The sequence below is a fragment of the Phalaenopsis equestris genome, unplaced genomic scaffold (assembly GCF_001263595.1).
Source record: "Phalaenopsis equestris unplaced genomic scaffold, ASM126359v1 Scaffold000522, whole genome shotgun sequence".
In the NCBI taxonomy this organism is placed as follows: Eukaryota; Viridiplantae; Streptophyta; class Magnoliopsida; order Asparagales; family Orchidaceae; genus Phalaenopsis; species Phalaenopsis equestris.
Window position 1 is genome coordinate 416,823 of NW_018164962.1, and position 15,223 is coordinate 432,045.

Consider the following 15,223-nt stretch of genomic DNA (forward strand, 5'->3'; position numbering starts at 1 on the left):
AAGTTGAGGGGTTGTTTATTTGCTTATAAAGTTGATATACCTCAAACATATGATAAAGCTTAACCTAGTCAAAGCTAAAGTGTTTGTTACTTTATAAATATATGAATATGCAAAGTTGTTTCTAGTGTGCCTTTTCATTGTTCTGAATGAATGGAGGATTCATAAAATCTGCTCCAAATTATTATGATACGGCTAATATTGTCAATGTCCATTGGCAATGTTATATATATATATATATATGCATGTACACATCTTCATGATCTTGTCGTGGCTGATTAACTCCATGGAGATTGCAATTGGACATGCGTTGGGATCTCCGACAGATCTTTTCCTTTTTCAGAAATTAGAAAAAGATCGTCCGAGTCTCTTAGGAGTTGATGGAGCAATTAGTCAAACTGCTCAGATCCAATCAGTTCACTTCCAACCCGTCGACCTCCCACGTCCGTTAAGGTATCACTCCTTTGATACTTACTTCTTTTTCTAGTCCATGGATCATTGATTCATATGTCACAGACTACATGACTAGATATTCTCAAGCATTCTCAGCATATTATCCATGCTTTGGGAAATATACAGTTAAAATTGCTGATCACTCCTATTATTTTATTGCTCGTAAAGAGTCGGTTTTGCTAACAACCGACCTAACTTTGGAGTCTGTATTACACGTTCCTCTGTTAAAGTGTAATTTGTTATCTATTAGTAAGCTAACACATTCTATGGATTGCATTTTTAATAATTCTTCTGATGTTTGTGTATTTCAGGATTGTCGTTCGGGGAGGATGATTGAAACTGCTAAAAGAGTAGCTAGCTCTACTTCCAAGAAAAAAGACACAGGGAACGAGGACACTTCTCTTAGTTGTTGCAGTTCTTCTCGATCCATTGAATGTCCTATTATGCTATTGCATTATGCTTCGAGTCATCTCAGTTTTTCTGTATTTAAGTAAATTGTATCCGTCGATGCTTATTAAAAGAAATCTTGTTAACTTCAAATGTGAGATTTGTCAACTAACTAAACATTATCGATTTTCTTATCCATCTCATACTCACGCATTTCGTTCCCTTTTTCTTTTATTCACAGTTATTTGTGAGGACCCTCTTGCACTCCCAACTACAATAATAAACGGTGATTCCTTATCTTAATTGATGACCACAATTGAATGATGTGGGTCTATATCTTAAAAGATAAATCTAAAGCTGCTGTCATCTTAAAAAACTTTTAACTATTTCGTTCGACCCAATTCAAAACTTCAATATAAGTCATTCGAACCGACAATGATCATGAATTTTTTAATTCTATTTTATGTAAGGTCTTGGTAAGGGCATTCTCACTCATAGCTCATGTACGGACATTCCTTAACAAAATAGAGTGATCTTGAGAAAAAACCGACACTTTCGCGAAGTAGCTCACACTATTATGTTTCAATCTATTGTCCCAAAAAGATTTTGGAATGATGCTGTGATTTATGCCACCTATCTAATCAATAGAATTTCCACAAAAATTCATAACTTTAGAATTCCATTAGTTATCCTGATGTCATGTTTCTACCAATCGGTTCTTCACCACTCTTGTACCCAAAGTTTTTGGGTGCACGACCTTTGTTTGGATTACTACCCCTAATCGTAGTAAGCTAGATCTCATGTCTGTAAAATGTGTTTTCTTCGGATATTTTACATCTCAAAAAGGCTATTAGTATTTTGGTCCTACCTCAAATAAACCCTATATCCGTGGAAAGTGTTCCCTACTTCCCTGACACTTCCTCAAGTGAGGGGAGCTTGATGTCTTGGACGCTATTCCTTCTCACTCTTGTGAATATTTCTCCAACAACTATATCCGATAAGTCCTCTGTCCCTCTGGATATACCACCTACTAAACAACCTGAACCTCCTCCCATTCTCTATGTCTATACTCGACGCACTCATGTTCCCACTATGGAGCTGGCCATCTATTTACTTGACCTAGAATCCACTCTGGATGGCATCCCAAGAATTGACACCACTTTGAATATGGAGGCGAGTTCTCCTGATATGATATGTAATTAGACAAGCTTTCTTTATTCCATGAAAAAAATGTATCTCTTTCCTCAATGTATCGCCGACTTATAAAACATTTACTGCTGCTCGGACGGATCATCACCTCCCACCCACTATTTTAGCAACATTAGCTGACCCTTTCTGGAAAGCTGCAGTAATGAATGTAATGAATGCCCTTCAGCGGAATCATATATGAGATGTTGTGGATCTTAATCCATGTAAGAAATCAGTGGGGTGCCGCTGGATTTTCAGCTCCAAGTTTAACTAAGAAGGATCTTTTGAATGCAATAAGACACAGTTAGTCGCCAAACATACAAAGTTAATTATGAGGAGACATTTGCTCTGGTTGCTAAATTAAACCATTTTGGTCTTACTTTCACTTGCTGTGAATTTGGATTGGTCATTGCTTCAACTGGATGTCAAAAATGTTTTTTCTAAATGGGAATCTCACACACAGAAGAGGTGTGCATGTGCCTCCCTCCAGACTTTGACTCTACTTTTCCCCAGAGACAATTGTGTCTACTGCGGAAGTCTCTCTACGGGCTGAAGCAATCCCTAAGGGTCTGGTTCAACAAGTTCACAAAGGTGATAATGGGTCATGGTTTTCTCAGGCCTAATCAGATCATACTCTATTCTTTCGTATTCCTCCAGTGACAAAATTGCTATCCTTATTGTCTATGTCGACGATATTGTGCTCACAGGTGACGATCTACCAATATTGAAGTCTCTAAAAGATATTCTTGCTACTTTATTTGAAATGAAGGACTTGGGGCACTCTAGTATTTCTTAGGCATTGAAATTGCTAGTCATCTCGGGGCATTTGCTTGTCCAACACAATTTTTATTCTTGATCTATTGACAAAGAATAACCATTTCTTTTGCAAATAAGTGGTTGTCCCAATGGATCCCGATGAGAAATTAGCTGATGCTCCTAAAGGGACTCCGATGAACAAGGCTCAGTACCAATGGTTTGTGGGGAAACTCATTTACCTCGCCAATACTTGACCCGACATTTGTTATGCAGTAGGTATTGTGAGTCAATTCATGCATGATCCCACCATCTTCAAGTTGTCCACAAAATTCTTCACTACTTAAAAAGCCCACTGGGCTCATATTTGTTTTTTTCGAGGCACACCTCTCGTTCTAGTGTTGTTTGACGGGTCTGTCCATGATTGGTGTTCCACCTCAGGATATTGTTAATTTGTGTGGAAAAATTGTCACGTGAAAAGCAAAAAACAGTTGGTTGTGGCCTGGAGCAGTCTTGAAGCCGAGTTTCGCTCTGTCCTTGGGTATCTGTGAAGCTATCGGGTTACACATTATGTTCCGTGAATTGCGTATGTCAATCTTTGCTTTTCTCTAGCTGTTCTGTGATAATGAAGTCGTCATTAATATTGCCTATAGTCTGGTCTTGCATGATCATACTAAGCATGTGGAGTTTAGCAAACACTTCATTAAAGAGAAACTCGATTCAGGGGAGATTTGTATTTCATTTGTCCCATCCAATGATCAATTGACAGATATCATTACCAAAAATCTTCCTCGGCCATTGTTTGACGGCTTCAAATCCAAGTTGAACATGATAGACATTTATGCTTTAACTTGAGGGAGAGTATTAGAATTATTAGGCTAGTTATTGCTGTAGTTATTATTATCTTTTATTTGCTTTCTTTATTGTCTGTTTCCATATTTATGTATTTCTTATTTGGTCTATTTCTGAATTTATATCTTTCCTTTTATTTAGATCTTGTAATATGTATTTTTACCCCTTTTCCTATCAATGAAAGTTTGTAGCTCTATTCTCTAAGTCTGAAACACCTATTTATACATATATATAAATGCATACGCATATATACATACATACATGCGCGCGCGCATCATACCACTAGTATCTTCTTTATTCTTGGTTTACTAATGATTCATTTCTCTGCACATTCAAATTACCGGATGTTATTAGGTTTTATTTATGTTATAAACAACTTAAACCTATATGTGCATCATACCACTACTGTCTTCTTTATTCATGGTTTACTAATGACTCATTTCTCTGCACATTCAAATTACTGGATGTTATTAGGTTTTATTTATGTTATGAATAACTTAAACCTTTATGTGGAATTACTAGAAATTATGATCTAGAATCCATTGTGACTATGATGTCCAATAGTCTTATATTCCATACTGATGCCAATTTCAAAGTCCTACAGTCTAATGACGTTTCATAAGGTTGATAATAAAGATGGCTCTTTTACTGTGAACTAAAGGCTAGTAATGGATGACTACATTGAACTAATGGATCTTTTCTGTGTGGAACTGTTTGATATACTTTTTTTGATTTATTATAATTTAATATGCTGTTCTTACCTTTTTTATACATGGTTTACTAATGATTCATTTCTCCGTACATTCAAAATGCTGGATATCAGTAGGTTGTATATTTATAAATTGTTACAAGCTTTATGGGTAAGTACTAGAAATTATGATCTAGAGTTCATTGTAACTATAATGTCTGTAGTCTTATATTCTATATTGACGTCAATTTTGAAGACCCTGTAATCATTAGAAATGTAAATTGTTTGCATTGCAATGATCAATCCCAAATATAAATGTTTATTTGGATTTGGTTAAATTATAGTTGTCTTTATTATTTTGAGTTTTTTTAGGAGTTTGTATGCGTTTGTCTAGGATGTTACCCTAACGTTAAAGATTCTTTTTCTCTTAATTCCTTGCCTTGTTGTTCCCAAGAAGATTCTTTGTAGCTGATTCCCTATTTGGTACTTTTTTTTTGAATATTTTCTCTTTTTTGTACAGTTTAGGTTACCATATTTACCATTAATTATGTCCTTTTTCCAATGACATCCTTTTGTTTTTGTTCCTGCAAAAATATATCAATATAATTTATCTTCTTATAGAATTTAGGCTTATTGAACTTGTTTAACATGTGCATGATTTTCATGAAAAATATTTACATGAAGCATATTATTAAGGAAAATTTACATAAATATCACACATACTTATGTATTCACATATCTAACACCCAAACTTTGATATTTATACTTATAACACATTGGTATCGTAAACCTATGCATGAAAATGGGTACTTCACTTTTAGAAAGATAGTTATGGTGGTATTTTTGATGTTATGGTCAAGAATTGAGTGTTATGCATGTAAATATGTATATATAGCAGTTTGATATACATAAGAATTGTGCGGTATGTATGTAAATGCCCCACTTATTAATTATGCTTGAATGCGAGATATGTGGAACTTCCAACCTAAGGATGGGGTAATGATTCTTTTGAATCATGGAAGGTTTTGTACATGAGCGCTAAATTTTTAAAAGAAGTATGACTATATTAAGTCATAAAACAAATTGTTATGAATGATTACACTAATGGTTAATGCATCTAATCTGGATTCATTCCATGAACTATCCATCTATACTTTAGATTATTCTCTCTTCCCGCCTCTTTTTTGTATTTACATCCATTAGATCATTTACCTAATTTTTAGATAATCATTCATCTCTTGTGCTAAATCTACAATTGACGATGAACTATTTCTTCTACTTATGGCGGTTATCTAATATATTGCACACGTTAGTGAGACAGGCCCATGCTAATGGATTTCTGTATAGTAAGTGCAACAATCAAGTTTAGATCAATTTGTTGAGTATCAACCGGACAATTAATTTTAACTAATTTGTTTAAGCAAGTCAAAGTTGTTGTGAATCTCGGTCTAGAATTGTAGAAAATTTATTTTATGATGATTAATCTATTAATCTAAAAGTTCAACTTCTATTTGAATTTTGCTTAGTTTTAGTTTGTTTTATTATTTTGAATTGTAAAGTAGTTTGCATGTATGCTTTGGATGTTACCATAATTTGAAATTGTAATTTGTACTCAAATTCTTATTCTAATGCTGCCAAGAAGATTCCACGTGGTTGTTCCGTTTTCCTGTTACTTACAACTTCAAAGATTTCCTCTTTTTTTGCGTTCTACAGATCGATCAACTATATTTGTGGCCAATCATTTGATTTGTTCCATTGAATGACCTTATTTTCATTTCCTATTGCTGGCTCGTATGTCACTCCCCTAATTTTCAAGAAGCTCTGCTTTTTGGTTCATTTGGGAACGCCTTATTTTTTTGGTTCTCTGATTGATTCTTCTCACAGTTTGGCCGACATTTATGTGATTAGTGAAAGGAAATTTCAATTTATTTTGTGTTAAATTTGAGTGTAATTCTCAATGACGTGGATAAATAAAATTTTAAATTGGTAGTTCATTTCCTTTATCATTCTAGATTCAATTCTTTGAATATGTAGGGGACTTGGAAATAATTCTAGTATAAGCGCGAGGCATGGATTTTTCATTTCCTTTGTCATGGATTTTTTCAGATCTAACTTTTTTTTGTTTCCTTTTCATGCACTTGTCATGGATTTTTCATTTCTACCTTTGTTCGTTCTTTTTCCCCTTCATTATCTTCCTTATTTTACAATTTTATTATTGATTTGACAATTTGATGGTGTCTGTTAGATTTGATAGTGTGAGTTTCTATAGAGTGAGTGAATTTCATTCGTATATCTTTTCCTTTTTTCATTAATTTCTAGTAAAAGACTTTTGGTCTTTTTGTCTGAATTGACTTCCACTGTGCTATTTGCTTTCATCAATGTAGTCATTAGTTGTTTCCTATGCGTTGTTCGATATTATATGTGTTTGTTTTCTCGTCATGTTAGATTTACAATAGAATGTTTTCTTAACTTACATGTTTGCTTTTTTTATGCAGCTAGAGAGCCACGTGAAAAGACTCGATGAGGACCTGAACCAGTTTGCGGAAGATTTAAAGCAAGGTGTGATACAAGTCCTGAATGTCATTCATCTAGTTATTAGGGTTGATATTTTTTAGTGTGGCTCAAGTTGATGCTAATTAACTTTTTTTTCAAGACACTATTGTGTTGATTGATTCTAAGTTTTGAGTGGTGTCGAGTATCAATTGAACAAGAAATTTTTTGTTCATTAAAGATCTCTTTCTGTCTTCTTTCTTACTTTTTAACCAATCTTGATGTTTTTATCCTTAAGTTTGTTTCTATTCTTGGATTACACTTCTTAACAGAGGGAAAAATACCACTAGATGAGCCAGCAATCCTTCCATTTTTACCTATGGTTGGCAGGGAGGACAAACGCAAAGGTGGGTATATAACACCTCAGTCAAAGAGATTTAGAGGAAGGGATTGGGACAGAGAGAGAGAGATGGATCTTGAGCTGATGCCACCACCTGGCAGTCATAAAAAATCTGTTACTGCTGTTTCTGACCTTGATCAGCCCATTGATCCTAATGAACCAACTTATTGTGTTTGTCACCAGGTATTGAGATTGTGTTTTAATGTTTACATATTCAATTTTTAAATCCCTATAGTTCTAATTATTATATCTTTGTTTGCGCTTATCTTTTTGCAGGTGTCTTATGGAGATATGATTGCATGCGATAATGAGAATGTGCGTTTCTGTGTTTTTTTTTCAGCATTTTGCTATGTCTAATTTTTTTTCAATTCTTAATTTTTCATTTTTAAACATTGTCAATTCTTATATTTTGTCCTTTTTGATCTATGTTTGCTTTCTAGTTTATTGCCGGCCTTAAAATTTTTTGTTAACTCATGTAATGAATTTGATACGGAACTTCGGAACATTTATTTATGCGTTTAGTAAATAATTTTAGGGTTGGTGTAGCTCCAGTGGCGGACAAAATTAGAGAGAGTCATCTTAAATGGTTTGGTCACATTAAACGTTGACCATCTGATGATCTAGTTAGGACAGTTGATGTTTTAGAGTCGACTTATGTTAAGGAAGGTCGAGGTAGACATATAATATAAAAAATGATCTTAATTTATTAGAATTAAAATGAAAATATAACTCTGTAGGACGCAATGGAGAGAAAGGATTCATCTAGCCGACCTCGCTTAGTTGGATAAAGGCTTGTTGTTGCTGTTGTTATTGTTATTCAGTAAAGAATTTTATTTCTATAACTTGTTCATGTTTCTTCTTTGTTCTTTTCTACATGGACAAACTACCTAAGGCTATTTTCCACAGGCTGATCTTCTAATAGGTGATATTCCAATAGTCTCATATAGCTATTTCTCAAGCAATATTTTTAATTTTAGCACACTTCCATGTTATCGTTCTTATTCCACCACTCTTAAGTTTGGGTTTCTTTGAATTTGTTTATTGTTAAATGTTCAGGTCATATGTTTTAATTTTTTTTTTAATTTCTACGATGTTGTAATTTCAATAATGCTTTGAAGGTATCTATTCATTTTAATTGCCTAGCTTCAACTCTATAACTTTTATTCTCATCCATCTCTCACTATTATATATAATGAATCAAAGGCACTTAAATCTATCACATGTAGGTATCATTGATCTTCTAGCTATATTAACTTATAAATGTTAGCTGTACACCCACTAAAATTGCTTATAACATATTCAAATTTGCTATACTGATCTTCTATTCCTTATATCTCATACATATTATTTAATGTTTTTACATCTGTTTGTCTCAGTAGAGGGCCCACCAAGTAGAATTATCCTATATGCAAACATTGTACGAGTGTATTCCACCATGCTGTAAAAGATAAGAACTTAATTTTGATTCTTTATTGATTGAATACTACTTGTGCTTCGTTGATAGAGATCCTTGGATGGAATCATTAAACAAATTAGGGTCTTGGAGAGAATTTGGTTCCTTGCAAAAGAATGGTCTTCCCTTGAGTGTCTAAGTTAACTTTAAACCTTAATTATAGGATTCTACTTAAGTACTAAGAAATATATCCTTTTTTTACTTGTATGTTTTATGTCATACTCTTCTTCTTGGATAATTAGAAGAAAGTCGAAAAGGTATGCACATGGAATGAGGATATTGTAGTTGGCAGCGGAGTGAGAACTTTTTCAAAATACTGGCGTGCACACCCGAAGGAGAGGAGCTGATTTTTCAGTCAATGGAAAAGTGCATACACGAGATCAGGAGGAAAAGAATTTGTTGTATTCACAGTTATTACATTAGAATGGACCCTTTTGGGACTTTAAACCAAAAAGCTACTCTTCATAAGATAGGAAATTACAAATTCCAGTGAAAGTCTTAAGCTTGCAGCTAGCCCCTACTTATATAGGAGTTGAGGGTTTTTCAGTAGAGGACAATACTCCATTAAAGGTGCATGAATTCATGCATGATAAAACAGAAAGGTTTTACAATAAAACATGCATGATTGCAAATTTTTATTAAGAGGAGAGTTTAGGTGCCAAAGGTCAGGACATGAATGCATTTATTTATGGAGTATTGAATATTAATGGTCTAGAATCTCATTTACGTAAATCAAAACAAGCTTGTTGCAGATCTTTAAATCTTCCATGTAATTCTATAATGCCTAAGAGCTCTTGGCTATACAACTTTTTTAAATGCTAGTTAAAGCTCCATCTTTTTAACCTTTAACTACTTGGGCATACAGTTTTTTCTTTAATGGAAACTCAATTAATTCATGTATTGCTCAATGATATGTCTTGTTAAGTTCAATCCTAAAAGTTCATATGATGATTATTTCATGTTATCTATACCTCTGCTTTGATTGTATTATTCTAAAATCGCCACAGTAGTGAATTTATTATTATAATATAAAGTTGTCTAATAAAAATCAAAACTATGTAATATTCTGTATCATTTTTCTGTTATATTACTTTATTGTATTATTTATATTTCCTTGTAATTAGCGTAATTTGAAACTTATTTGTTCTTAAATGCTTACATACTAGGTACTTCTTTCATTTGATATTTTTGGGTTCTTTAAGATTCCCGTGAATTGATTTATTAACCTAATCACCTAACTAAAATATCCCTTAATACTATCTTTAGTTTAAAGATGTATCTCATCTGAACTGCTTTACTTTTATCCATCAACCTTTTTTCTAAACGCAGCATATAACATAGTTCATGACTATTAATTATACCTTTTAAAACTTATGTATTATTTTTAAAATAGTCTTAATCACCTTATTACAATACCCCTCTTATCTTATCTGTTTTATGTATGTTCTCTTATGCTTTCTTTAAAATAGCCTGTTATATAAATATAAAAAACTATTATTTATCTACCGCTTTGCTTCTAGCTTTTACTGCCTCCTGTGCTTTATGTAGCAACTTTATCTGCTTGGCCAAGGGAAATTGTAGAGTTTGTAAATCTACATTTCTTTGCCCTTCAGTGCAACAAGTACCTTGCACTAATTTAATGGTTACTGTAAGATTTCTTTTATGTATTTGTGTTTGATGCCACTGGCAACGCTATCTTATTCAAGTAACTGATGGGTAGGGAGTTGTCTTTTTTTGGTTCTTTTGTGCTGCGTGTACCTCCATTGAAATTTCATGGATATTTGGATTGTAGGGTAATTTTCTTAAGCAACATGTGATTAGTGTGCCTCCTCACTCTTAATCATTTTTGTGCAATGTGCATTTCTAAAAAATATTGAGCTAAAAAATTTAAAGTATGTCCTTATATGAAGAGTGGGGGCTGTTGGTGGCAAGTTGGGTTTTATACATTAGTAGTGGAAAAACATACTCAGTTCTAAAACTTTAGGCCAGGAGCGTGGTTCAACCATTATAATAATATTTGTGTTGTTGTAGGCCAAAATCTTATAATCAGTAGTATCATGGCAAATTTGCATCTCACATGTGATTTCTTCCCACTAACCATCTTTATTTCTGAATTGAAATTAATTGAGGATCACAAAACAATAAAACAAGGAGCTTATCATACCACGAATAAGTGGGTGGCACAGACTACTCCGGTATCCCAAATTTTGACAAATTTTACTACAAATTATGTAGAATGCCACATGTTGGCAAATCCTAGAACTAGTACCATTTTTTAGAGAGAGTGGCTCATAAGGAAACCAAGTTAGGGCCAATATACTATTGACGAGACGTTTATTCATCCCAAAAGTTTAAAATATCATACCAAAAGTTTACACTGGCCTATCCCTAGTATTCTAGACACTCATCGTTTCGATCACCATTTTGTGAGAATGAAGCTAACATTTTCATGTTGTTAGGTTGTGGAGTCTAATTTGATTATTTTATTTCTTTTTACAGTGGGGACATCATCTGGTGTTTATCAAGAAATTAAGACTGTAATTCTTCGCAATACCAGGCAAATCATGATAAAATCTACAACAAAAACAAAATATATCCATTAATTCAGCAACCTATATGAAATTATGTCTTTTTATGATAACATTTTTTTCTTCTATTGTTTTTTTCTCTCATTGAATTAGATGTCACCTTTTACCCAGCAGATGGCGTTGGGTTGATGGTGTGTTCATGAAATGCATCGTCAACTTGTTTGGCTTGTGCATTGTAGGTGTGACATGGGTGCAATGGACTCCAAATCATGGCACGCGAATGAGGGAAGTGATCTGCGGCGGGTTGCGTTCTATAGTTAAAGTTTTTTTTTTTCTTTTGATTTTACCCCTTCCCGTTTCCACTTATTCCTCTCATTTATCCCCCATATAGGATCAATTAGGGCAAAATTTTTGGCATTGAGCTTCGTTTTCTTTGCGCAAAGTTGTTGTTGATCTCTATTATTACTCTTATTTTTTCTCACTCGGCTACTGATGAGATGCCTGAAACCCTAAACTATCCTGTCTCTCTCACACTCTTTCTCTACTTTACTCTATTGCTTCATGTGAATAGCTTAGGTTGGGATTTTTTTAATAATCTTTGTTGGAATTTTTGGTTGAGTTGTTGTTTTGAAATTTGGGTTTTCATGTTACCTGGAATGCTCATGTGATGTATGGCACGATGTTGGGTTGACGGTGTGGAGGAATGTGTTCAGTTTTGATTGTCTTGTTATTTTTTTGTCTTTCTATGACCAAGTTATTTTCTTTTTGTCTTTCTATGATCATGGTATGATCTTCTTGGATTGTATTTTGGTTTTTTTGTTGTTGTTGTAAGCATGATATGATCCTCTTACTAATTTCTGTCGGTGGATGTGGAGGATGTCCTTAGAATACATTTCATGGTTAAGCCATTTTTATTCAACATTTGATTCCCTATAATTACTGGAGAATGTTTTACATGAGAGTATGATTTGAAAATGTGTGGTATTTTTAGGTGTTTCATATGTAAATAAATTAGAATTATGTGGTAGTGCCGGTCGCCAAATTAGAAATTATCGGCCACCGGAATGGATCCCGACGCCCGATTTTAAAAGAGGTTTAATTTAATTTATATATATATTTTTTTTAAAATACAAGATCGAGCCGATCTCGTTTATGTAATAGTGTAAATGATCGAGCACAACACCGTAAGCGATACATCTATCTAGAGGAATAGACATATTCTTTACTAGTGCAACTCGATTAAATAAACTAAAGATTTTATGACATCAGTTTTAGTCTGCAAACCTTTATGTTGACCGACAAGTTCTCCTATTTAATACGGGAGATTAAATAAGGTTTAAATTAAGCTGGGTTGTTAAGTTCCCTATAGAGGCGAACCTCTATAGTTAATTACATCTTAAATGACCGAAATCACTTAAGAAGACTCTCGATTAAAATTTGTAGTTTTGTCTTCAAGATTGCAAAGTTTATGTTTTCAAGGATAAATGTGAGGAAATCAAAGGGAGAGAGACTCAAAATATGAACAGTTATTTTTCAGGAGTCAATGGAGTGAAATGTAGGGGATGTCACAGATCCGGGGAGAACCTCGATGGGGAGAACCTCGATTCACAGATCCGGGGAGAACCTCGATGACTTTCCAACTATCCTATGATTGGACCTTAACTCTAAGGTGGCATCCTACGCCTCGTCGTCATGGTCTCGATCGTTGCCCTCCGTCTGCTTGCTTCCACTCTCTGCTTCTTGGAAAGACTACTCTAAGATCCTTAACATATCGATTGTAAGTTCAGGATTGTGGTTTGTATAAATGTGCAGTTATTGGGTCAGTGTCTCACTACAGGGTACCTCCTAAACCACATGTCCTACTGACCTCTAACCTAAAATTCCTCTGCAAGTCCGTAGAAACAACATGAATTATAAATGGGAACATGCAACGGAACACAGTATACATTAAACAGTAAACAATAGTATTACATGCATGAATTATGTGTATATGCAGGAAAACGTGCAGTAGCAAAAGTAAACACTATAAATGTAAAACAAACATATACACATGATGAGACGGCGGCTCCTGAAAGGACTTGAGAAAAGGCGGCAAATGACCTAAAGTAACTCGAAGAAAACTGTTAAAAACTCAAGAAAAATTCAGAGAAAATCACAAGTGCTTTACAAAGATTTCGATAAAACCGTAGGAAAATACATAAAAATCCGATTTCGATGAAATCGTGAGAAAACACCCAAAAATCCGAAGAAAGAAGACTGTAAGCATTCGGGTCGGACTAGGATCAGAATTAGGTATTCTCGAAGGATTCCGAAGGCAACTATCAGTCACCCGTATGTATAGAGCCTGACATTCAACTAGAAATGTGTCATACTATACCAAACTTAGGAGGATACTTCTTAGCCCAATATCGGCGATTGACAAGTGGACAATCGAATTGTATTATTTAAAATTTATCTTTTTGCATGCATATAGGTTTTATGTATATAAGAAAAGTGATATCAATTTTGGTAGTAAAAATACTTTAGAAAACAACGTATCTAATATTATCGTATATGTTCTTATCATTTTTATAAAATATGATTGTCCACAAGTCGATCGAACCGTCGGACCATGACCACCAACAATCTAAGAAGACAAGGGTGCCCTGCTAGTTTAGTGTCGGTGAATAATATCGTCATCTTACGTTTTACCGAGCCCCGGGATTGGGTCCCGATATTGTAGGATGAAATATTATTCCGCTCTACCACCGAATGCCTTTATTATCAATGCCTAATACCCAAATCGACCGTCCAACTTACGACATTGCTTGATGGTTTCATACATAGCTAGAACTATATACATGCACAATTATGCATCGGACATAAGCATTTAAAACCCAAACTAAAAAGTAAGGAAAGTAACCAAAAAGCAAGAAATGAAAAAGAAAGAAGGCTAACCCACCTCCAAAATCAATTTAGGGAAGAAAAGCCAAAGCGATATGGTGGTTAGCCTAAAACATCCAATTGATGGGACTTCTCGAATGAGCAATGCGATAGGCACGCTTCCCGATGCTAGCCTGGAACAAACCCGAAAGACACAATTTAGAGACCTCTAAGCTATTCCCCAAACTTTTCGCAAATATCAAAAGATTTTTTTTTCTTTTTTTTCGTCTATTTTTATTGCAATCAATTCAGCCCGCAGAATTGGGTCCTGAAATATCTCCAAACATTTAACAAATCATTCCTCGAAAGGGGGGGCATTTGAATTCTTCCAAATAACGAGAATCAAAATGTTCCATTTCACCAACATTAAAGCATTCAATTCCACCTCAAACCAAAAGCTTCCAATGTCATATGAACCCATCATCATTCAACGAATCCCATATAGGTGCACACGGCCAGGGCAGTAAGGAGCCACCAAGCGGGTGCACAAAGGAACCAACCAACACAAAAGGCTCCTGGGTAGGAGTAGCAAGAGGAACCATCAAACCCAAACCAACAACCATAAGCTCACAGGTAGGAGCAGCTAAAAGGAAGCCACCAGCTAACACGAAACACAAACAGGAGAACACAACAAGGAGGCCCGCGGCCAGGGGACGCCAGGAGAAGATACCAACTCACACCCACACCCACACCCACACCCACACCCAGGAACTAGCAGGAAGGCCCACGACTATGGGAAGCAGCAAAGGGGATAGCTAAGCCCAAACCAATCAAAAGAAACACAACAGGAAGACTTACTGCCAAAAGCAGCTAGAGAATAAAACCAAGCCCAAAACAAGCTTCCCTGCTTTAGAAGAAAACCAAATTTTCATCCGACATATATTTCAAATAGGGAGGCATCAACAGGAAATAAACCAAGTCCTGAAACCGACTGCTCAAAATATTTAATAGATTCTAGCATATATTCGAACAGGAGTAACAGGGAGCAAAACCAAACCACTAAAACAGTTACTCAAAGTAAGAAATAATTCCAACATATATTCAAATGGAGGGAACAACAATAAGCAAAACCGAGCCACTAAAATAGTTGCTCAAAGCAAGAAATAATTCCA

General features: G+C 34.7%; 1 protein-coding gene across 3 annotated transcripts in view; it reads left to right on the top strand.

Moving 5' to 3' along the window:
• LOC110028690 (PHD finger protein ING2) overlaps positions 1-15,223 on the top strand; it is a 37,669-nt gene that overhangs the window by 5,363 nt on the left and 17,083 nt on the right. For all 3 annotated transcript variants that reach the window (XM_020730638.1, XM_020730640.1, XM_020730639.1), the window contains 3 exons: positions 6,814-6,877; positions 7,141-7,391; positions 7,485-7,523. In XM_020730638.1, the coding sequence (XP_020586297.1) occupies positions 6,814-6,877; positions 7,141-7,391; positions 7,485-7,523 (354 nt within the window). The remainder of the gene's footprint in view (positions 1-6,813; positions 6,878-7,140; positions 7,392-7,484; positions 7,524-15,223) is intronic.